The sequence below is a fragment of the Rhipicephalus microplus genome, chromosome 9, assembly GCF_043290135.1.
Source record: "Rhipicephalus microplus isolate Deutch F79 chromosome 9, USDA_Rmic, whole genome shotgun sequence".
Taxonomy (NCBI): Eukaryota; Metazoa; Arthropoda; class Arachnida; order Ixodida; family Ixodidae; genus Rhipicephalus; species Rhipicephalus microplus.
This window is the reverse complement of record NC_134708.1, coordinates 75,109,399-75,131,517: the sequence shown is the minus strand read 5'-3', so window position 1 is coordinate 75,131,517 and position 22,119 is coordinate 75,109,399. Positions and strand designations below refer to the sequence as shown.

Here is a 22,119-nt window from a genome sequence, read left to right as displayed (position 1 = left end):
GCAAGCGGCACATCGCTCAACAGTACAACGATGCCAAGTTTGTAGTGACGAGGGCTCATCGTACGCAACAGTGACGTTAACCATTGTCGGAGGAGTATGCGAAAGTAACCATTTACAAGGCAAGAACGAACGTTCAATGAGCCACCCTGCTAATTCCGCAAAAAAAAGAAACACAATTACTTTGATAAGATAGCATATTTTTCAACAGTGTAATTCTTACTTGGAAATGCTTCATTCAAATTTAGTAAAAAGCACAGCCCATGAGGTATTTCACTTCCTTCTTTTGTCCATGTTGCAAAGAGGCTCTGTTACCCACAGTAGGATGAGCCAAAACCAACGTGTCCGCATTGCCACCATGTTCTAGTTTGGGTTGCTCTTAACATTGTACGCATGTACTCACATAGGTCGAAGAGTAGGCCAACCAAACTCCAACACGCTCGTTTGCTCACACGCGTCACGCATGAGTTGATCGCAGGCCCATAACTAAGCCGCACAACTATTTACTTCATGCTGAGTGTCATCGCTAGTAGAAATTAGACGAGATCTTTTCTACAGGCACACAATAGCACTAAAATCACATAAGGCATCTGATCGGCATGTGATATACATACGTATTCAATCTTTTCAGGGAGATTTCGCTAGATCTGCACGTTCCCGTACGTGCGCTCAAGGAGGCCAACGTGGGAGCCAAAATGGCCGCCTACACTTCAAATGTCACTACCCTACACGGGTTCAGCACGTGAAGACGCCGAATACGAGGAAGCGCTACATGTTATTGTCGCAAGACAGTTATTTGTGATGATAAGAAATTGTCAGTGCAAGCGCCCGCAAAGGAGGCGCGGCACACTTGGTGCTACTTTTGCTCTGCAAGTAGGCCAGAGGGACAAAAGTTTGGAAGGGCTGGTTCCAGTGATGTTGCCGTCAAATAAGAAGTAATTAAGTACCGCATAAAAACTCGCTTGTCAGTTTGTTTTCTGGTTGCCCAGGCTTTCCTTGGCCGAGCGGCCGTGACGTATTTTTGTACATGCGCATATATGAAGTGCTTCTGGCAATGGGATACAAGTTAAGCAACCCTCGTAATGGTGATTACTTAGTTAAGCGCTCAGCTGAGCGTGTTAAGTGAATAAACCCTTCACTGACATAGTCACTGAATAATACATTCACTTGTGGCTTTGTTTTTTTTCCTATGGCACCTAAATAATGGAACGAATTAACAAGTTCACACATCTTCATCCATTTGTCCATTATTATCAGGTTTGCTTTGGAGTCATCTATAGTACCTGATACTATTGTGTATGCATTTACTGCTTCTAATGCACACCATATGAACGCATTTTGCCTCTTCCATCAGCTGTATTGTTGTGCTTAAAGGGACGTAGAAACACTGCAGCTATGCAATTGATTCTTTAAAAGAGCTTATGGTCTCACTAATTCACCACCACAATTTTTTTTATGATCCGTTCAGTACGAGTGAAGTTACAAAGATTTCTCGCTCGCTGAAATAGAATTCTCTCTTCTCTAGCCCCGACTGAAGCGCTGGAATCTAAGCAGCGAGTGATATCACGTATCAAGAAAATACCTCACGCGTGTTTCGTGAACTTAAGCACTTTTCCTTCATTTTTTTTTTTTTTTGTCTCCAAGTGCGGGGCTTTTTAGTGCGATCACGCGTGCACACATGGACAAGTCGCGGCCTCCTGCGGCGGCTCAGGCAACGACCGAGCGCACCGTATTCAAATCAGCCAGTGGCTTATAGAATGACTGTGACGAGCAATTTTCGAGCTTGTTGCGTCAATTGTCGAGAGAAGAGGAAGCGAATATCAGCAACTTAGTAATAACGAGCGTTATAGTGGAGGACTGCGGAGTAGTTGAGGTGACCAAGTGTTATTATTTGATGGTAAACGAAGTAGGCGAATCAAACAAATTTTTTCATGCCTGCTTCATTGCAATGTGGCTCTTGCTGCGAGGTATCCAACAGTAGACATTTTGCGAGGAAAGGGGTATAAACGGTGACTGTTGAGATGTTGGTATTGGCATGAAATGAGGCGCTACAATATGATAAAACAGTCAAGTTCGCCTCGATATACTGAATCCATCAGAAACCTTGAGTACCTTGGGTACATCAGAGACCTTGGGTACCTTGAGTGCATCAGGGAGCTTAAGTACCGTGAGTACATCACAGAGCTTGAGTCACCCGAGCGCTTGAGTATCTTGAGTACACCAAAGCTCTTGAGTCATCAGAGCTTAAGTACCTTGAGTACATCATATATAGAGCTTAAGTTATCATAGAGCTTGAGTACCTGGCACTTGTGCCTACATTCAGCATAAGGCCACAAAACTGAGCTGGTTGGTAACCAGTTATGATGAGAGAAGGTAAGATGGTGCCTTGTTCTTTTTGCCTCCATGTTTGCACGGATTACGACCTCTTCTAATGAAAGTGGCGTACGAGATGGTAAACTTTTAAACGTCCAAAGTCACACACCACACAAAAGAACTTCGTGCAGCGCAAAAAAAAACGACGCGAAAGATAAATCGTAGCAAAAATTTAACAAACTTTCGTACTAAAATTTAGAAGGCTAAAGTTAGACGAAGGCTAAATCTGTGACACCTTCTTATAAAATCACGCTGATTAACAAAATCGCGCATAGATAAACAGGCGGTATGCAGCGAAATTCGGCATTTGGTGTATACCTTGAACGCTGGCTTATGGTGATGGGGAAAAGGCTACGCAATTGCTCGAAAAGGCAGGTTTAGTTTGACTTCTCTGAGGACGCAGCCTGCCAGCCATTTCCAATGGCAGGCTGCGTCAGCAGAGATCTTGCGGACACTGCACTTTTACATTCTGGGAGTTGCGTTGTGTTGTGTAAAGAATAGTTCTCTATAAATACACTATAGAGGGAACATTAATTAGCACTTGTCTATGGGAGCTGCAACACACGGCGCTTCAGCGAGCATGGGAATGATGGATAGTACATGGATCTGCCTAATATTCATACTTTATGCTCCGTTTGGCTTCACATGGCTAGAAGCTGCTTTGTCACGAAACAACAATCAAAACCGAGAGTTTATCAGTTACGCTTCACCACCGTAACCTTTTATACTCACCAATTCAAATCGGGAGATGATTTTCAAAACGGTTTGTTCTTTTATTCGAAGCAAAACTGAAGCACTGCAATAAACGAAGCCACAACTGCATTTGAAGCCCGCAAGCATAATGACTATAGGCAAATACACTTACTACCCATCATTCCCACAATTGCTGAACGCTCGATGATTGATTGATTGATTGATTTGTGGGGTTTAACGTCCCAAAACCACTATATGATTATGAGAGACGCCGTAGTGGAGGGCTCCGGAATAACGTGCACCCAAATCTGAGCACACGGGCCTACAACATTTCCGTCTCCATCGGAAAGGCAGCCGCCACAGCCGGGATTTGATCCCGCGACCTGTGGGTCAGCAGCCGAGTACATTAGCCACTAGACCACCGTGGCGGGGCAGTCGCTGAACGCTCGAAGCGCCAGAGTCCCCTCTAGTGAAATTTAGAAAACTCTATGCTGTAGGGCCTTGTATCTGTAGCACACACTCACGCTGGGAGACTGGTGATGCTGATGATGATGATGACGACGACGATGATGATGATGATGATGATGATGATGATGACTACTTCGTATGAATGGCGCTCACCCATATTATAGCATGGGCCAAGAACCGGGCGACGTTAGGCTTAAACGAAAGTTCTGTGAAAACTAAAACGAAGCCGGGAAATCACATTAAAAAGAAAACTTTGTATAACTGAAAATGCTTACTGAGCAAGTGGTCAGATCATCTAAGCTTCATGGTGGAAATAACTACAACTTACAAGCCAAGTATATAAATACATAAAGGTAGACTAATCCGGTAATCTTTGTGTTGCTTTAATAGATTTCATGATTTTGCACGCCTCAGTATACCCCTTCTGTTTTCTTTTCTCCCAGGCCCGTCTTCGGTATTTTGCAATTCCTGCAGAATTTCATTGTCGTCGTCGTCGTCGTCGTCGTCGTCGTCGTCGTCGTCGTCGTTGTTGTTGTTGTTGTTGTTGTTGTTGTTGTTGTTGTTGTTGTTGTTGTTGTTGTTGTTGTTGTTGTTGTTGTTGTTGTTGTTGTTGTTGTTGTTGTTGTTAACAGTAAAAACGTCTTTGGGGTGTCCCTTAAAATATTTTCACATGTGGTGCGATTTCGTTCGTGGATTTCAGTTCCCATTATCCCAGCCAATATTAGTAAATCAGACATATATGTAGTGGATATGCACCACGATTGTAAAGGTTGGAAGCAACTACATACCCTCGGTCGGCTAGCACGCAAGAAATAATTTGGTAGGTCTCATGAGATTTTCTTCGCTATGTTCTTTCGTGATTTATCTGAATTGAGATTCTTTATCTATGTGACCCCAGCCAAGTACAAGTACAAAGACAAAATCTTACTAACTCGGGAGAGAGAAAAACGTGTTTGTAAACGTTGCTCAGGAAGGTACTGAATCACAATGTTATAATGCGGGATGCCGCATTGGAGGGGCTCCAGAAATTTTGGACCGCCGCGACCGGAATTCGATTCCGCGACCTGCCGCTCAGCGGTGGAACACCATCACCGCTCTATCACCGTGGCATATCTAAGGAATAACAAGCCCCCTTTTATCAAAACCTTCACACCCATGATTTTTTTCTGTCCGATCCCCAAAGCTGTTCAACAATTTTTCCTCATTTCAGGCCTCCGTTATTTGCTTGACCTTCTGACTTGTATGACAATTATTACGTAAAAGTAATGAATACGAACTGCTCTCTCTGCACAACAGTCACAGCCACTATACCACCGCAAGAATAGTATGAAGCTCGAGGACGCGAGTTCGATTCCCGGTAGGTCATGGTGGCCGTATTTCGATGGGGGGGGAAGCGCAAAAGCGCCCGCGCACCTGTAGACATAGGTGTAAGTTGAAGAACCCCAAGTTTTCTAAAATAACCGGGAGTCCTTCGTTTTCCAACGTGGCTCACAATCACATATAGCGGTTTCGCCCTATAAAACACCCGCTATTATTATTATTATTATTATTATTATTATTATTATTATTATTATTATTATTATTGCTCGCGAGAATTCCTAGGAACAGGCCTGTTATGCCGTGTACTATAATGAGAATGCTCATCACTTCTCCAGAGCGTTATTGCGCAATTATCTAACAAAATATGTGAATGCGCATGCGTCAGCAAGAACCACTTGATTCGCATTTTCTAGTCGAGCGAAATTTCTACGAGCAATACCACTCAGACGACTGGTTACCATTTTGCATGGTTTGCGTTTTCTGAGATATCTTACATTTTATTCCCTATTAAGTCTACGATATATCGAAAAAAAACTTTTTTTTACTCCGTGCATCCTTTTATTGCCCTGTACATCACCTATGCCAGCCACATTTTTTTTTAAGGAGTCGTGGTCAGTCGATTCCGTGAAGAGGCATTTTGAGCAGGGCCCTTTGAAAACCGAATAATAATAATTATTGTGGTTCAACGTCCCGAAACTACGATATGATTATGAAAGACGCCGCATAGTGGAGTGTTCCGGAAATTTCGACCACTGCGGGTTCTTTGGCTTTCACTAAAATCTAAGCACACGGTGCTCACGCAGTAATACGGAAAGGCGGGCTAGTTGGTTCTGCTGAGGCGTAGTGATCAAACAAGTATTTATTGTGTTTCTTTGTTGAATAATGGTCAGTTGACAGTCTCCGCTGGTCCCTGTGAGCCTTTTGTTCGCGTCTTCGCATTGCATGCGCAAAAGTTTCATTATGCGGCTTCAAACATTTTTGCTTCCATCGAAAGTGTGACTGCCACGGCCGGAGTTTGATTCTGCGACCTGCGAGTCCACAGTCGAGCACCATAATTACGATGGCGGCGGGTAGTCCTGAATAAAAATGTTACGTCGGAATCGATCAAGTTTCGAGGTTTCGAATCTGAATTCCTACCGTAAACCCAGAGATACCCGTATAGTTCATCATTTCGCCCTGCGCTTTGAATCCGACACCCCGTGTTTGTAAGTTTCCTCGTTATTTATGCTTCCTTGTCTCAGAGATTCCCACTTTTCCGCACCGCGTAAACTATACTTCGCGCGTCTTTCTGTATAGTATACGTGGCGTCAAGGCGCCAAGACGTGAACGATAGCGAGAAGCAGAATCGTCCAGATTGCGCGATAAAAAAGGGCACGCCTATAAGTTTGCCCAACAGCAGAAGCTTAGGAAGCTGCAAAACTGTGCGTACGCTTTGCTGCGAGTCCGATCCGACCAGTTCTACGGCGAGGAAGAGCAATCTGTGGCGTGGGCCATAGCATGGCTTAGCGCTATCACGACACGGTCGCTGAAATGTGATAGTGCTGATTGCGACCAATTCTACACCACCTTCGCGCTCAAGCTTCGAGCAGGGCTGCCCTGATACGGAAATGTCATATATGGCGCTTATATAAATTATAATTGGTCACATATAGGTGTATATGTCAGCATATGTGGCTTCCGTTTACCTTATATGGATGTATACCTGCCGGGATTGGTTCACATATGGGGTCAAATACAGCCATATATACAGCAGTTGGTTCTAATAAGGAGTCAAATACAGCCTTATGAGCTAGAAGACATGACCAAATCATATATAAAATATCAAGCAGATCCTTATATGGTTATGGGATGAACAACGTATATATAGAGACGCAGTGAAAAAGAAAAAAAAAATGATATTTTCCCGAAACCAATGTCCGGGTTCCCCCGTAATGGTGATCATCATCATCAGCCTGACTACGTCCACTGCAGGACAAATGCCTCTCTCATATTCCACCAGTTAAATCGATTCTGTGCTTGCTGCTGCCAATTTATACCCGCGAACTTCTTAATCTCACCCGCCCACCTAACCTTCTGTCTCCCGCTAAGCCTCTTGCATAGCGGAGTAAAATTTTCCACGAGGAGTTTATGCCCACGTTTGCCGGCCAGGCCCTAGATACTTGCTGAATAGTGATGACACCAAATCGAATACGAATACGTATTATTAGAATGTTTTTTTTTTTTTGAATAATAAGGGAACAATTTTCAAAGCAGGCATATACAGGTAAAGCGATTATTTTCAAGCCAGCACGAGCATTACTCAAGATTTTATTTGGAAGAAATGTTCACAAACTCTCACGAAGAAAACTATTGCGGTTATTTTTACCGACAAAAAAAGGTACAATTATGTAAACTGAGCTGCAACCAGAGCATTCAAAATATTTTATAAGTGCAGGATGAAGCAATGAATCGCTTACAGTATTCGATGTAGTACTTTCTCAACAGCTTCTAAATAGAATCGATTCTCATGTATTAAGCTATTTTTTACGAGTTGATAACATAATCATGAATTGCATAGTGAAAATAGTTGTTTGCTGGCACTTTTGCTTCGGTGACACTCAAGTTTTGAGCAAAACGCCTTTATCCTGCAATTAATGTGGCATAGACAGTGCCGTAAGTAGATGGGCTGCGTGCGACTGGGTCACTCGATACTGAAAAGGAATCTTACCTAACATTTCAAAATGATTCGAAAATTTTCGCTATTTCGAATATGGACTATTCAATTCGAGTACCGAACCGAGTATACATGACCCTATTCGATTCGCCATTGCTTTTTTATATACATTTGCACATTACAACAAAATATCCGTCATGGTGTGATAAATATCGCGTAAATATCGCCGTGAGTACGGTGGCTTCATGAATTCGGGTAACTCGGTGACGACAGCACGAAACATTCACCTTCGCTGTTTCAACGCATCTTTCCTTCGGGCACTATTTTGCTCCCTGCTGATTATTCGAAAAAAAAGTTTGACAATGTTCGGTATTTCGAATCTATGCGATTCGAGTACAGAATCTAATAGAGTGCTATGCGATTCATTATTCGGATTTTTTAAATATTCGCGCGCCCCTAATTCTTACTGTATTTCTTACCGCCGCGGTGAAACAGTGATTTGGATGCTCGGCTACCGATTCGATGGTCATGGGTTCGATTCCAGCCGCGGCGGTCACATTTCGATGGAAGCGGAATATGCTGTAAAGGCCCGTATTCTGTGTGATGTCAGTGCACGTCAAAGAACCCCAGGTGGTCGAAATTTCCGGAGCCCTCCACTATGGCGTCTCTCATAATGATATCGAGGTCTCGGGACGTAAAACTCTGAGATATTGTTATTATTACTGCGATTTAGTTCTTTGAAAGGGCACCCTAAGATGTCTCATCAAACGCGAAAAGTAACTGCCGGTGCTGACGTCAACACGAGTGATGGAAAAAAAAAGCGTCATCTGATGACGTTCTCGTGTGACGTAACGATGACGACACATGGTTACGTATTCGCACAAGGATTGGCAAAATCGACTGCAATAACAAAGAAGGCGGCTTTCGGCATCCAGCCGTCTTACCCCCGTATTCACAAACGATCCTCGTCTCGACTTTCACCCTTCACTTGACAGAGTTCAGCACTGCGCCGCTGCTCGGCTGAACTTGACGCGGCGCGGCTCGAGAATCGCGCCACATTTTCGTTGATATGCAGTGACTCGCCGCGCCTAGAGAGGGCGCTTCCATCGGCTTTCTCAAGCGAAGATGAAGCGTTGAGTGAAGGGACATTCTAGAATACGGGGTTTAGGCTGCTACGAATGGGGCCCTGTGACTTGCACACATACCGCGATGGATAATTCCATAAATAGTTGTATATCACTCAATGATGATGATGTTTGAGGTTTTGTGGCGCAAGGGCCATTTCATGGCGATAGAGCGCCAGTTCATCTTAAGAGAGATATAAACCATAATTGTGATAAGCGGCTGTATAAGGGCCATAAAATTCCTCGCGCTAAGGCGGTTAAAAACGTAGAAGTAATAAAATTATGACCATGCCGTGAAAGGTGTGCGGTGTTAATGGATGACAAAAGTCTGTGAATATCACTCAATGCTCAAATATCGAATGATGAAAACTATAGTTATTTTCCTTTTTTGCTTTTCGCGCACATAAGCCTTAGTTTCTCGCAATAATTTTTTTTTTTTGTTGTGAAGGAAGTACTGCATCCTAGCGTTCCTCTTGGAATGTGTCGCTTGCACGGGTACAGCGCAGGTCGGTACCACAGCTGTTGCTTTTGTTTTTCGATTATTCCATGAAAATTTGTTTGTTCTCGCTTTTATTTTTTATTTGTTTTGCTACCAATTATACATATTCTACTTTTCTCCAAACCTCTGTTCCTGCTATTTGTTATAACAATATGTACCTACCATGGCGTGTTGACTTGTTCTTGTGTACCGGATGCTCTGTTTATTCGCTCTTTTTGTTTGACTTCTTAACAACTACATTTATTGCACTGTTTCGTAACATGTCTATGCCCCCCTCCACTTTATATAATGCCTTCGGGCCCTTAAGGTGTATAAATGAAGTTAAATGAAAAACTAAACGACTGTTAGCTGCTCCTGTATCGAAGCTCGCAGGTATTTGGAGATCACAAGTTGTCCCTACTCCAACGCTAGAGGCGTGAAAGAAGGATGGATACCTTGGCGACGGGCGGAGGGTTTTTGAGCCCAGAGGTAAGGGTTTTTTTTTTTATTAATGCACTTCTCAGAACGTTACAGGTTACCTTGATTTAGCTAAGTTATTCTAGACTATATGTTATTTTAAAAGCTAACATACAGTCCAACAGCATTATTTTTGCGAGGCAAGTGAAATTAGGAGAAAGAGTTAGAGGTGCTATCTTCAAAAGTAACAAGTCATAAGCGCTTCCCACCAGTTACCAAGTTTCAATCACCGATACACCCATTGTCATTCGTGTTGTTTGAGTGAAACTGCGATTGAAATAATCTATATGGCAACATCTTAATTGCATACCTTTCGCAATTTGTGCCGGGTGCCTGACTTGTGTATCAGCCAAAGCGTATTTGATTCATTATAACAGTACCATGAACCGTGAATTACGTACATGTGACCAATTTGGTCAGCATTAGAAAATGTTGGTTACATAGTGTGGGAGGGATTATAATGTAGACCAAGTGTCGATTGGATAGCTACAATAAGTTAAATGTGGCTAAATATTTGGTTTTGTTGCTCTGTGTTTGTATACAATTCCCTACGATCTTGGCTGCAGTGGTGAAGACATATTCATTTTATTTTATTTATTTCCAACATTTACAACCGTGTTTTTTTTTTTTTCAGCAAGTTGGGTGTCCCTCGGGCGAAAATCGGTTAAAAAACCATGTGAGAATGCCTGAGGACCCAGGTACATGGTAGAAGTTCGGGAATACAAGATTTTAACAACTAGTGCATTTATAGCCGGATAAATGAACAAAAAATTAGAAGAGTGTTATACAAAAAAAGCACGGTGGTACAAACAGACATAGAGCAAGCTAAATAACTGTATATTCACTCATGAACAATACTCATGAACGTGATACAAAGTGTGATACTATGATACAAAGTGCAAATACACCACCACGAATTTCAATCCGGTGACGTATTATACATAAAAACACACTACAAAGAACACTAAGCAAGGGTGACAAGAAATTCACGCACTTCTTTTTTTTGAAAACACAAGGAAGTTATGGTCAATACTTTAATATTTATTATGTAAGGAGTGTAATGTGTATCTAAAGGGGTGTGGGGAATAGTTTGTGCGAGAACGAGGATCGAGCCATCTGTGCGCACTTCGGGTGCGTGAATCCGTGTGTTGTATACTTATGTTTGACAAATCGTTATTAACGCTTGAAATTGTTTCTTTGCCAAGAAGTAGTTATAAATTAGTCGGAAGTTGTACATATGTTTCGTACTGATTATTATATAGCGGTGGAACAAAAACCTTGCAAACATACTGTGCGGGACATTTGCAATATAGCGCAGTGCTCTCTTTTACAATGAATTAGTTGTTTTTATGTTGCCCAAGGTTGTAATGCCCCAAATAAGTAGGCAGTAATTTGTGTGGAGGAAAACATAGCGTGGTGGATCTGCACCTTAGTTTTTTTTTTTTTCGGAAGAAAATGCCGACATCATGACAGAACACCAGTAGCACGCAATAATGGTTTGGTCAATGATTCAACATGGCATGACCATGTCATATGAGCGTAAAAAGTCAAGCCTAGAACTTCGTTCCTCCGCGATTTCCTCAGGCATTCCGTCAAACGTTAATCATTGGTGAGGATTGATTTTCGTTCCTCTAGATCTGAAAAAAGACAGCTTTAGTTTGTTTGTTTTTTTTTTTTGCATTTATACGCAGGCCATTAGCAGTAGACCACTACAGCACATCTGAAAGTACTTTTTGGGCTCTGTCGATAATTTCAGTTGATTTTTTTCCCGGAAACAAAAAGACTGGTGTCATCTGCGTACAGTACGAATGCTGCGTCGTCGTTTATGCATGTGGACAATATTATTATTGTATACATTGAAGAGCACTGGTCCTAAAATGCTTCTTTGAAGCACGCCACAAAAGATTGTTTTGTATACAGCGAGCGAAACACACTGCTTTTTGACAGACAAATATGAACGAAATAAGGAATTAGCTACACCACGTACCCCATAAGTGTCCAGCTTCCCGAATAAAATGTGATGATTTAGGCTATCGGAGGCCTTGCTGTAGTCAATGAACTACCCCAGTGCCTATGCAACAACGACATCAGCCGAAGATTTAGCGCGAGATTTAAAACTACACCGGGACCTACAGAAGAACTCCTTTAGCGAGACACTAACCACGGAATTAGTACTGGATAATAGCACAACTATGTGTCTACAGTAGGCGCTGAATTTAGTTTTTTTTTTTTTATTACCATCGTTTACTGCATCTTCGCAGATGTACGGCACGAGGGTCGTCATGTCTCCCGTCCACCCGTCGGCGGGCGGTGGCCGCAAAATCGTCTACTTCATCGAGGACGTCCCGAGACCTCCACCGGGAGCCCTTGTTCCCCGAGTGGCGCTCTACATGATCATGGTGCTCTGGTTCGGCACCATTTTCGCATCGGTGGCCGCCTTCTGGCTCTACTTGTACCCGAAGGACAAGGAGCACCACGTCATGCACGCCCTCAAGTCCACGGCCAAGGCAGCATCGACTATAGCGAGCACCGTCGCTGGCAGAAACCTCTGATCGCCTGCCTGCCCATGGCGCTGTGCGCGGCAGCGGCCGCGATGATCTCATTAAAAGAAGTTACGTCAATATCGTCGATGTCGTGTGAGAGCACACGCATAGCTTCTCGGGTTTCCGTCAGATCCCAGTATTATTTCAGCAATGGGGTTAGTAAGGGTTTCTTAACCGCGAAAGCCGAGTGCCGACAACCTAACTGCGAATTGTGTGAAGCGCGAGTAATTGAGTCATACTTGTAATCTAAACTTGAACTGCTGAGTGCGCCGATGCCAGACACCTACTGCAAAGAATCGGGAAGGTCACCCCCTCAATCTTTTTTTTTTTCATTACTCGGCCTGAATGCAGTTTATTCCTCCGCGTACTCTACAGTTATTTAATACCAAACACGCACCTCGGTTGTCGCGGGATGCTGATAAGTAGGGCCGTAGCAAACACAATAGTTCCTCGATACTTGCGTCACGCGAACCTCGTGACTTAGAGCAAATTTTTCTCTTACTGTTTTATTTGAATATGCGGCTTTTCAGTGCGATTGCACGTGCACGCCTGGACGAGTGACGGCCTTCCACGGCGGCCACAGTAACGACCGAGTGCGCCATGCTCGGATCAAGCAATGGCTGACACAGGGTCTGTCGCACGTGATTTTCGAGCTTGTATCGTCGTTTGTCGAGAGAAGAGAAAGCAATATTTTAGTTGACTTTGAGAATTTATTGTCAAGTCCTGGCCATGTTCTGCGCTATAATAATTGGCTCGCGTGTTTTCGGGAGCCTCTGCTACCAATCGGCAGCGTTTTCTGACCATGCTCGAAATGTGTTGCAAGGCCCCTTTAAGACAGGCAGGAATTGTTACGGGGACCTTGAAACAGTTTTATCCATTTTGTACAAACACATAGGGCTGGTAGGCGAAGTCCTAAGAGTCGTAAGGTTCATTTAGAGGTCGGTTTCAGCTCTCTGCGTCAACTGGGTAATTTACTGCAAGGTCTTAAAGCTATGAATCGCAGCACATCACTGCAGATCGCAGCTACTAGCCAAACGCGTTTTCAACCACCCATTCATGGAGCGACACAATCTTGCCACTTGACGTCACCGTGGCAGCTGATCTGATTGACTGTCATGAGAATGCGCGAAAGTAAGATCGGTTGGTAGGGTGGCGGCACCTGTCAGAGCAGATATGAACCACTACGCGATCATCTTTGTCGCCAGACGGTTCGCCTGCTTCCGGGCACACTATAGAGTTATTATACAGAATTCAGACGAAAAGCTAGGCCTGAAAACCTATAACAGTCAAAGCGCTGATATCTTAAAGCATTGTCATTGTTGCCATCACAATACTTCAAAGAAGCGCTAAATGTATCAGTTTGAAACACTCGAATATTCGCAATATGTATTATGAACTTGCACGTTCACACAATATAAATGAACAGAAATTGTTTTGTGTTAAAATAATTAGTTACATTTACGAAGAACACTGTGGCTATTTATACAACTTACTGTCGCGTGCGGAATTAGACCATGTGCGGAGTTGTTTACTAGATGACGCCACCATCCTTCTAATGCATCTACATTTCAGTGTGTAGCTATAGTGTAACGGCGGTGTGCCGCCGATTGCACCGACTTGCTTGCGCGCCTGTGTTATCCCACAACCTGGTGAATCGTATACAGTGCTTCTTCGTCGTCCGTGTTTTTTGCTGCCATGAGCCCACAACTAGACCTCATGTGACAGTCTCCTACTGCGACACAACAGAGGTACATGAAACAGAAAAAAAAAACACAGCATATCCATGGAGTGAATGATAATAAGTGGGGCGAAGCTTCGCAGGCTCTCAGCTCAGCTGTTTGTCCGTCCATCTGTCCATCCGTTCGTCTGTTTGTCTATAGGTCCGTCCGTTTGTCTGTCTGTCTATCATCCTATCAAACTAAAACACACGCACCTACGCCACCTAGTGATCACTTAACGTACTGCAACAGCGCCGCGTCATCTTGTGAACATTGTGAGGAGGGGGTGGCTACTATGGAGGAGGAACTGAGTGACACTGAGCCCCTAAAAAGCCAGTGTTTATTGCGGCATGCAGTGGCGAGTTCGCGTGGGCGTCACCAGAAAGCCGAGTATCCTTGTATCATGGCGGCACCCTGACATTTATAGGTTTTTTTGTATGTGCCCTATGGGGGAGCTTTTTCTCCAGAGTCTGTATATATTAACTCTACGGGGCTGACTGTGTGATGGTCCGAGACTGCGCGCATCCTGTCAGCGTGCGATCTCGTAGGTCTAGAGTATCTGGACTGGTAAAAACTCAAATCGTTGAATGCGCTCATGAAAGCTCTGCGATCGCCGGCATGTCTCGTGAGTTGAGGAGGCACGGCATGGGCGAGAAGGAGGGCATGACATAATAGTCCGTAGCGGCCCTGGTGCTCGGCTTGTCACTAAACTTGTGGCGCGAATGGCTTGATGATGATCTAGCCTAAACGCTGATGAAACCTAGACAAACCGCTTCAGGGTTCCTTTAAATAACACCTACGCCGGAATGGACTTGTCAGTTACTTTATTTACACTCAACCAGTGTCTAGTCAAAGGGCTGGAAGATTGACGTTTCTTTACGCCACTGCCTGCGAACGTTTAGTTGTCACGTCCACCCTCGGGCGCTGCCTCCGAGGTGCCAGGTTCGTAGTCGCACAGAGGCACCGGACAGCAGGCCGGGAACGCAGCTTTTCTTCCGGGCTCTGTTCTGCACTGCGGCCCCCGTGTTTCTAGCGGAACGCACCTACATTTGAGATATACCAACATTAGACAACACTTAATTACTCTAAGCCAACGATAGATATAACGTTCATATTGTGCTGATATCAATGTAATGTTTGGGGGCGGGAGACAAAATTCAACTCCCCCCCCCCCCCCCCCCCCCTGGCTACGCCATCTAGGGCTCAAGGATATTCATGTGTGTGTGAACTCGCTCGAGCTCACATTTCTGACAGCACTTTCGTCTCTCTCCATACCACGCGTTCCTTGCAAAGTGGAATCCTTACTGATATAAAAAATACTCAGAACAGTGCAACATGTCAGGAAGGAAAATGAGAGAAGAAAGGCAGGGGTGGTGACCAGTTTGGCCTAACCGGTATGCTACCCCGCACACGGAGAAGATATACGGGTGATTGAAAGAAGAGTAAACAGAGGGGGAGAACACACGCACACACATACCGTCTCCGCTCTCTGGGGCCAATCAGCATCGACAAGGTGGACATGACCAAATTCGACAGTCAATAACACTCCATCACGTAATGTTTTACTCAAATGTAACGCGAGTCCCTTCTCGTTACAACCTAATGCGGAAGTAACGTTTTTGTTTCTTCTTGGCCGCAATGAAAAGTCGCCCCTCGCGCTATACGATCGAGTAAATACGTTGTATGCGCAAGTGCTCCTCACGTGCCGAGAAAAAACGTATAGCTCACGTACCCCTCGGTGACGACCGTCTTTTTATCGGCCAGGCACACGTAGGACATGCAAGGGTCGACGCCACCGAAAATTTCACCATCCTTGATTTTCACGACTCCGTCCTGGTTCGATGTCGTGTTCAGCACGCAGTATCCTTCAAGACAGATCAGGTGCGCCACAAAGTTTTATGCCCTCAATGTAAAGTAAAAGCAAAGCAACCTATAACTATCGTAGAAATCAGTGAAAAAAAAAGTGGGACATCTAAATGATCACACGTACGAAGCGCAAACTATCAAGTAAGGTTTATTGAAAAAATACGCGCACATATACACACATGTAAAGATGGACGTTGTCAAAATCTAAACAACGAGTAACCATAAGTGAATTTTGTAATTAGCATTCAGGAAATGTAATGCAGTGGCATGCAACATGAAACTAGACTTGGTTTTATGTGTGTAAGTCCATGCCTACGCCCCCAACCCTTGAATTTATTTATTTATTGAATCTCGACCACACCTTCCTGCCCGGTCCCCTGTTCAAATCAAAATCTCCCCCCCCCCCCCCCCATCAAAAAAAAGCATCTGCCTACGCCCCTGCTATTAGATGAAGCTCCACATTTTTGTCTCACGGTGAAAGGTGGTTTTTTGGTCGACGCGGTCATCATCAAACGCATGTAAACACACTAGTTGTGAGTTCAGCCAGTGCATAGAAAAATATGTGCGCGTAGAAAAATATTGGGAGGGAGGGGGGTCCAACCCCCCGAGGCAGACCTCAGGCTACGCAACAATAAGGAACAGCAGCGAGATCTTAGACATTTTGCGTCTGGAATATCAGCGGCTCGAATGCAACACGCCACGCACAGTAGAGAGAATGAGGAACTACCATGGAACCGACACTGAAGTGCTGGTTTTTCAGTTGTGCCTCAAGTTTCAGCTTTGCCAATTCACAGCACTTGTTTCAACTAGTTCGAAATGTGTCGCGACAGACGGCTAGCTGGAAGATATATTAAATGTTTAGCTAGCGGAGTATAAGAAGGCATCACGGCTAGGGCGCTCAAACTTGTACGCTTCAGGCGGTGCCCGTCGAAATAGTAGTAGTCTGCGGGGTTTAACATCCCAAAACCACCATATCATTATGAGAGACGCCGTAGTGACGGGCTCCGGAAATTTCGACCACCTGGGGTTTTTTAACGTGCACCCCAATCTGAGCGCACGGGCCTACAGCATTTTCGCCTCCATTGAAAATGCCGCCGTGGGATTCGACCCCACAACCTGCATTCGGATCAGCAGTACTTTACCGTGGTGGGACAGTAGTAGTAGTAGTAGTAGTAGTAGTAGTAGTAGTAGTAGTAGTAGTAGTAGTAGTAGTAGTAGTAGTAAAGCCTAGAACCTGTGGCATGCACCACGCTGGAGGATTGGCCAAGAACCGCGTAGTTCTAACAAAATACTTCAATTTTGTTAGCTTTGGCCCCCTTAAAGTGATGAGTGTGATGAAAGGATAAAAAAATAAAAATTAGAAAATGCAAATGGTCACCTCTTCGCTAACAGCGGTCTCGAAGGATACCCCCCCCCCCCCCCCCCACTACATTATCTTCAGTGGGAGTTTAGGCTGAATTAAGGCAAAGCACTTACCTCCTTTCACGCTCACGGAAAAGGTGCCATTTAAGGCGTCACCGGACGTCACGAAGACGACTGCCAGCGCAAGTGCGAAGCAGTAGGCGCGGTAGGCGGTCGCCGGCAGCATCTTTTGCCGAGAGAGTGCGTGTTCGTGATAGGAGCGAGACCTCGTGCTTAAAAGGCGATCGCGGCAACGGTTCCCTTTCTGTCGATGAATAGAACATACGGGAGAATCGCTTTACGGAAGGAAAGACGGCAAGCTATACAAGCGACGGAGAAAGACGAGTTTCATAGTCGATTTAGCAATTGCCCGCAGCACGTATAGCTTCTACATACGAGCAGAATAAAAGCAAAGTGGTGCCATTATTGTTTCGCACCCACCCAAAAGAGTAAAACACTTTGTATTGCATTGATAAATTGCCCTTTTTAATGTACCAAAAGTACTACACAACACGCGCGACGACATTTGGTGAAATGAATAAAACGCGCGGAAATAAAAGATGGCGACGCCCCGCACCGACTCGCCCTGACATCATAGATATCGAAGGGCCTACCTAATTATTAGTAAAAGCTTTGCCTAAGTATTTAGTATTAGTATTTAGTAAGTATTAGTATTTTGCCTAAGGCAGCCAAAGGCGTAACATGACGAGTTTAATTTAAAAAAAAAGGGGGGGGACTCTTAAGCTTTAAAAGTTGAACGCAATAGCGATATACTGTTCCTAGTGCATACCACTTAGTGCATACGTTTTTATTGCATGGTGTTAGTGGAGGAGTTTAAATTGTGGATTACTACAATACAATCGATAAAGTTGAAAATGACCTGTGTCGGTGAAGCTTTCGCGTATGACCGCATTCTCTGTAATGGGTAGCATGCTTTAATTCCATGAATAATTATGCGCGCTAAATGTTTTTTTTTTTTTCGAACTTTATATTCGAACGTGTGTTCTTTTTGTAACGAGTGGCCGGCATCAAACAACGAAGTCGTTATGATAATCACGCATCGACACCCGATGACAATGATTACGCTCGTATACCGTAATATTACTGCGATATACTACATGTTGTATACTGTGAAGTCTTTATTCAGGTCGCACGTGTTTGTAAAACATGAAAGTTATTTTCACCTATATTTACAAGTATATGCGTAGCTGTGTGGTCGAACACCTTTTTGCGCCCCCCAAACGGTCCGTTTTCGATATCTTGACTCAGACTACATTACATTAAGGGGCATCCATGAACTGAACTTTGATCCGCGAGGAGGCGATGGCATCGCCGGGCAGTGACGCCATTTTGGCGGTCTGGCCGTTCACGAATTGGTGAGCGCTGTACCTTGCTACCAGGCGCGTAGCCAGAAATGTTTTCCGAGGGGGGGGGGGGGGGGGGCGGCGGCATTACCTTGATTTCGGGAGGGGCACCCCCTTAAAATGACAATTTTTCGCTCTCTATGCCATGTTGAAAAAAAAATTCGAAGGGGGGGGGGGGGGGCACGTGTTTGGTGTGCCACCCCCTGGCTACGTTTCCTGCTGGCTTGTGTGTGCGCTCTCCATCGTCACTGAACGGGCGCGTCGTAAGTGTCGAATGTCTTTACTGTAACAGGATGGAAAGGTGGGCTAGTTGGTAATTCATGATGGTTCACACTATCATCTCATTTCTGTTGACATGCGCACCCTTGTGTACTTATATGTCCTCCAAACGTGAGAATAAACCAGTTGTTTAGAGCTCATGCTGTGTGCCTCTTCTTTGCTTTGTGTTTACCCCCGCGCTCCCAGTTCGCTGAACCATCATGTCTCTACTGTGCAAGCCGTTCTCCTTAGCACACACAGCAGCGTCTCGTGCGCGGTGCGTATTTTTATTACGTGAAAAATCTTCGGAGGAGTTAATTTGCGTTTGCGGAGAGGCGGTACGTGCCATGGTTGCACGCCAGCCAGCAGCGACAATAATAAACTGTGCCGTATTTCGTTGCAACAACCACGCTAAGAAGCAGCCTTGAGATTGGAATGTTGCGTCCGTAGGTATAGCGGCGCTGCGAAGGTGGAGCGATTCCGTCGATTGGGCGAAGCATTCGTCCGTCCATTCGTTCTTGCTTCCGTCCGTCCATGCGTCCGTCTGTGTGACCGTCCATCCGCCCGTCCGTGCGTGCGTCTGTTTGTGCGTCCGCCCCTGCGTTCGTCCATGCATCCGCGCCTGTGTCCATTCATGCGTCCATCCATGCATCTGTCTGTGTGTCCATTCGTCCACCTATTCAACACTGCAAGTACCACCATCTCGCATCTTTTCATCATATATTCCCCATGTAGAAGCACCGCCATCCAGCGGACATTCCAAGGACTAAACGAAAGGTCGCACACGCACTCTTTCTTACGGCTTGCGCTTCAAGTCTACTTCCCACCTTTAACCACCTCGAGTTCATGGTGTATACTAGTTCACTGTATTCACGGTACTGCGGCCCAACGGTCGCTAAACCTTTCTAAAACCAAGGAGGTTACGCCCAGCGAGTATAACTAAGCAACCTTTTCCTGTCGGATAGTGCTCAATGTACATGCCAATGGCTGCTAATGGGGATCGCAGCGTGCGCGTTAACTAAAAGCCGAATGCTCCCGTCTCTCAATCCCCATTAGCAGCCATTGGCATGTACATTGAGCACTATTTTTTATTGCTCAACAACGCACAGAAGAAATCTCTCACCGGCACCACCTTGGAGGTCAAAATGGTATACTTGTTACATACTACAATGGCTACGAGGGACGAACGGGTGCCGCTGTAAAGAGCTTCGCCCCTGAAACACTTGCTCTGCTTGGAAATGCAGTGGCGGCGGTGGTGGTAGCAGCACTAGCAGTAGGGAGGTGAGAGATATAAGGCACGCTTGCGAATCCTCGTGCACATGCGTCAGTGATGCTGTGGGTACAGCGTTGCGGGCACATGTCGTCGAGGATCGAGAGGTCGCAAATTTGATTCTCAAGTTATACACGTAGTTTCTTTTTTTTTTGTCATCTGTTCACCGAGATCAATTCCACGATGGAAATGAGGCAAGAAAAGTCATGATGGACTCCGGCATAAAACACTTTCACGGTGAAAAAAGAAAGAAAAAAGAAACTTTGGGAAAGTTTAGTTAAACTTGCTCAAATAATTGATCTGGAGCTTATAAGCATCTTTATCGCGAACTTTTCGAAGATATTGTCAAAAATTTTTGAAACATCCATCGAATTATAACCGATTATATCTGAGCTTATGCTAGTTCACAGTTTAGCCGATACAGCTATTAGCATCTGGCTCCTTGACAATAAGAGGCTGCTCAAAGGCGAACATCGCCTCTGACAGACTCACTCGAGCAGGAAAGTCGTGGAACAAGCATTTTATTTCCTTCATCTAATACCCATGAACAAGCCATCCAGCTTCAACCCAACAACAAATGCAGCATTAAAGATCATGCACATCCTAGTTTTCTTTCTTCATTACATCCCATAACACAAGCTCCCCAAACTTTCATGACATGCACAAACACAGCAACATCACACATACTTATCCAGCTGCCTCTAAGCACAGTCAACCTATTTATAAAAAATGTAGAATCATAGAAACTCATGCTAATATACTTTATACTCTCACCTCTAACTTAAATAAATCAGTACTAACGAAGCTGCATGCAGAACGTAACACAGCTGCATAAATAAAATAGGAAAGTGCCAGCCGAATGGTGTCATTGGAGGTAGAGGCATAATCCGAACAAAGATATTTCATTGCATAAAGTTCTAAAACGATAATTAAAATACATTTTCCCTCAACGTTCATTCGTTGCCGGTTACATCTGCAAAGAGCAGAACAGATACCCAACAAAACAGAGAGAAATGTCAAAGATAAAAAAAATCCACACAGCAGGACTTGGCTGTGATGGCGCAGCAGCAACACGCTGGACTGCACTTGTAGATGTGCCAGTCGACCGAATACTAAAGCTCTCCGAACAGCAGACTGGCAAAACAAGCAGACAATTAGAACACAGAATTAGAATCTACCTTGGGGATTCCCTCAACAGGACCGCAACACTTTACCAATGCCACTGGCTGGCCTTACTGCACCTTCAATGGAAGGAAGACAGCTATACTGTACAGCATGAACTACTCTGGTGTTTTTCAGCGAGTGCGCTTTTTTTTTTCAACCCTACGACCTACTGCATAAAATCTTATGCTCACAGGTGCTATGCCAAGGAATAAATACTACAGACTGGTGACTATTAATGCCTCGAAAGACACAAAACTTTCACAGCTAACTGTAATGACAATTCGCAAGCAGGAGGGTGAGACATTTAGGCATTTCAAGGTAGCCAGCTTACACAAACCACTGTGGTATGACTGAAGCAGCGACTACACACCTCAATTTTTCATTTCTGCACAAGTTTCTTTGAAAACTGAGTAGCATGTTTATTATGTTTCAAGCAGTAGGGTCCTTTCCCTGAAGCTGTATCTGCCTTTTATACTGGCGCTCGACTTCAAAAATTGGACCAGTATACCAAGTTCGAACAACTATGAAGCAATTAGGCAGCGAAATGCCACAACATCAAGGCAAAGGTGGCCCTGCCGGCACAACAGAAACAGTGACATCACAGAAAGCAGCAGTAAATATCGTAGCACTGGCTGTGAACCCGTGGCATAGACATAATCCATCTAAGCAGTAAATGCCAAGCTCGCTTGGTTTTCGGTTATGTATTGACAGCTGCAAACAGTTCTTACAATGTGTGTCCAAGAGAGAAGGGTGGCGTGCACTGCAGTCGAGGAATTTCAAGAATAGGAGACTCTTTCTAGTTTGTGCATTTTCGACGATGCTCAGCGCCATCTCCCACAAAAGCATAGAATGCACCGTAGGTGCACAAAGCACTCTGAAATACATCTTGCAAAGTAAAGAAAGCATAATTCTCTGTAATGAGTTAGAATATCGCAAGGCATATCACAAAGAT

The 22,119-nt window shown here is 44.5% G+C and overlaps 2 protein-coding genes across 2 annotated transcripts; one reads left to right on the top strand and one right to left on the bottom strand.

The window, feature by feature from the left end:
- Nucleotides 1-9,489: 9,489 nt before the first annotated feature.
- On the top strand, nt 9,490-12,166 carry LOC142771372 (uncharacterized). The gene is made up of 2 exons (XM_075872849.1): nt 9,490-9,595; nt 11,845-12,166. The coding sequence occupies exons 1-2, from the start codon at nt 9,554-9,556 to the stop codon at nt 12,133-12,135; spliced, it is 333 nt and encodes a 110-aa protein (XP_075728964.1). The 5' UTR covers nt 9,490-9,553; the 3' UTR covers nt 12,136-12,166.
- A 2,485-nt stretch (nt 12,167-14,651) lies between these two features.
- On the bottom strand, nt 14,652-17,432 carry LOC142771371 (uncharacterized). Its single transcript, XM_075872848.1, has 3 exons — nt 17,187-17,432; nt 15,577-15,709; nt 14,652-14,887 (listed from the first exon to the last, which is right to left on the bottom strand). Exons 1-3 carry the CDS (start codon nt 17,296-17,298, stop codon nt 14,743-14,745), a joined length of 390 nt encoding a protein of 129 aa, XP_075728963.1. The 5' UTR covers nt 17,299-17,432; the 3' UTR covers nt 14,652-14,742.
- Nucleotides 17,433-22,119: the final 4,687 nt, after the last annotated feature.

Excerpts from the sequence above, each read along its gene's own strand:
- LOC142771371 (XM_075872848.1), bottom strand. The coding sequence starts at position 17,298 with ATGCTGCCGGCGACCGCCTACCGCGCCTACTGCTTCGCACTTGCGCTG. Across the intron at positions 15,710-17,186 it reads TTCCGTGAGCGTGAAAGGAG|GATACTGCGTGCTGAACACG; the intron begins GTAAGTGCTTTG and ends TCTGTCTTGAAG. Across the intron at positions 14,888-15,576 it reads AAGACGGTCGTCACCGAGGG|GTGCGTTCCGCTAGAAACAC; the intron begins GTACGTGAGCTA and ends TCTCAAATGTAG.
- LOC142771372 (XM_075872849.1), top strand. The coding sequence starts at position 9,554 with ATGGATACCTTGGCGACGGGCGGAGGGTTTTTGAGCCCAGAG. Across the intron at positions 9,596-11,844 it reads GAGGGTTTTTGAGCCCAGAG|ATGTACGGCACGAGGGTCGT; the intron begins GTAAGGGTTTTT and ends GCATCTTCGCAG.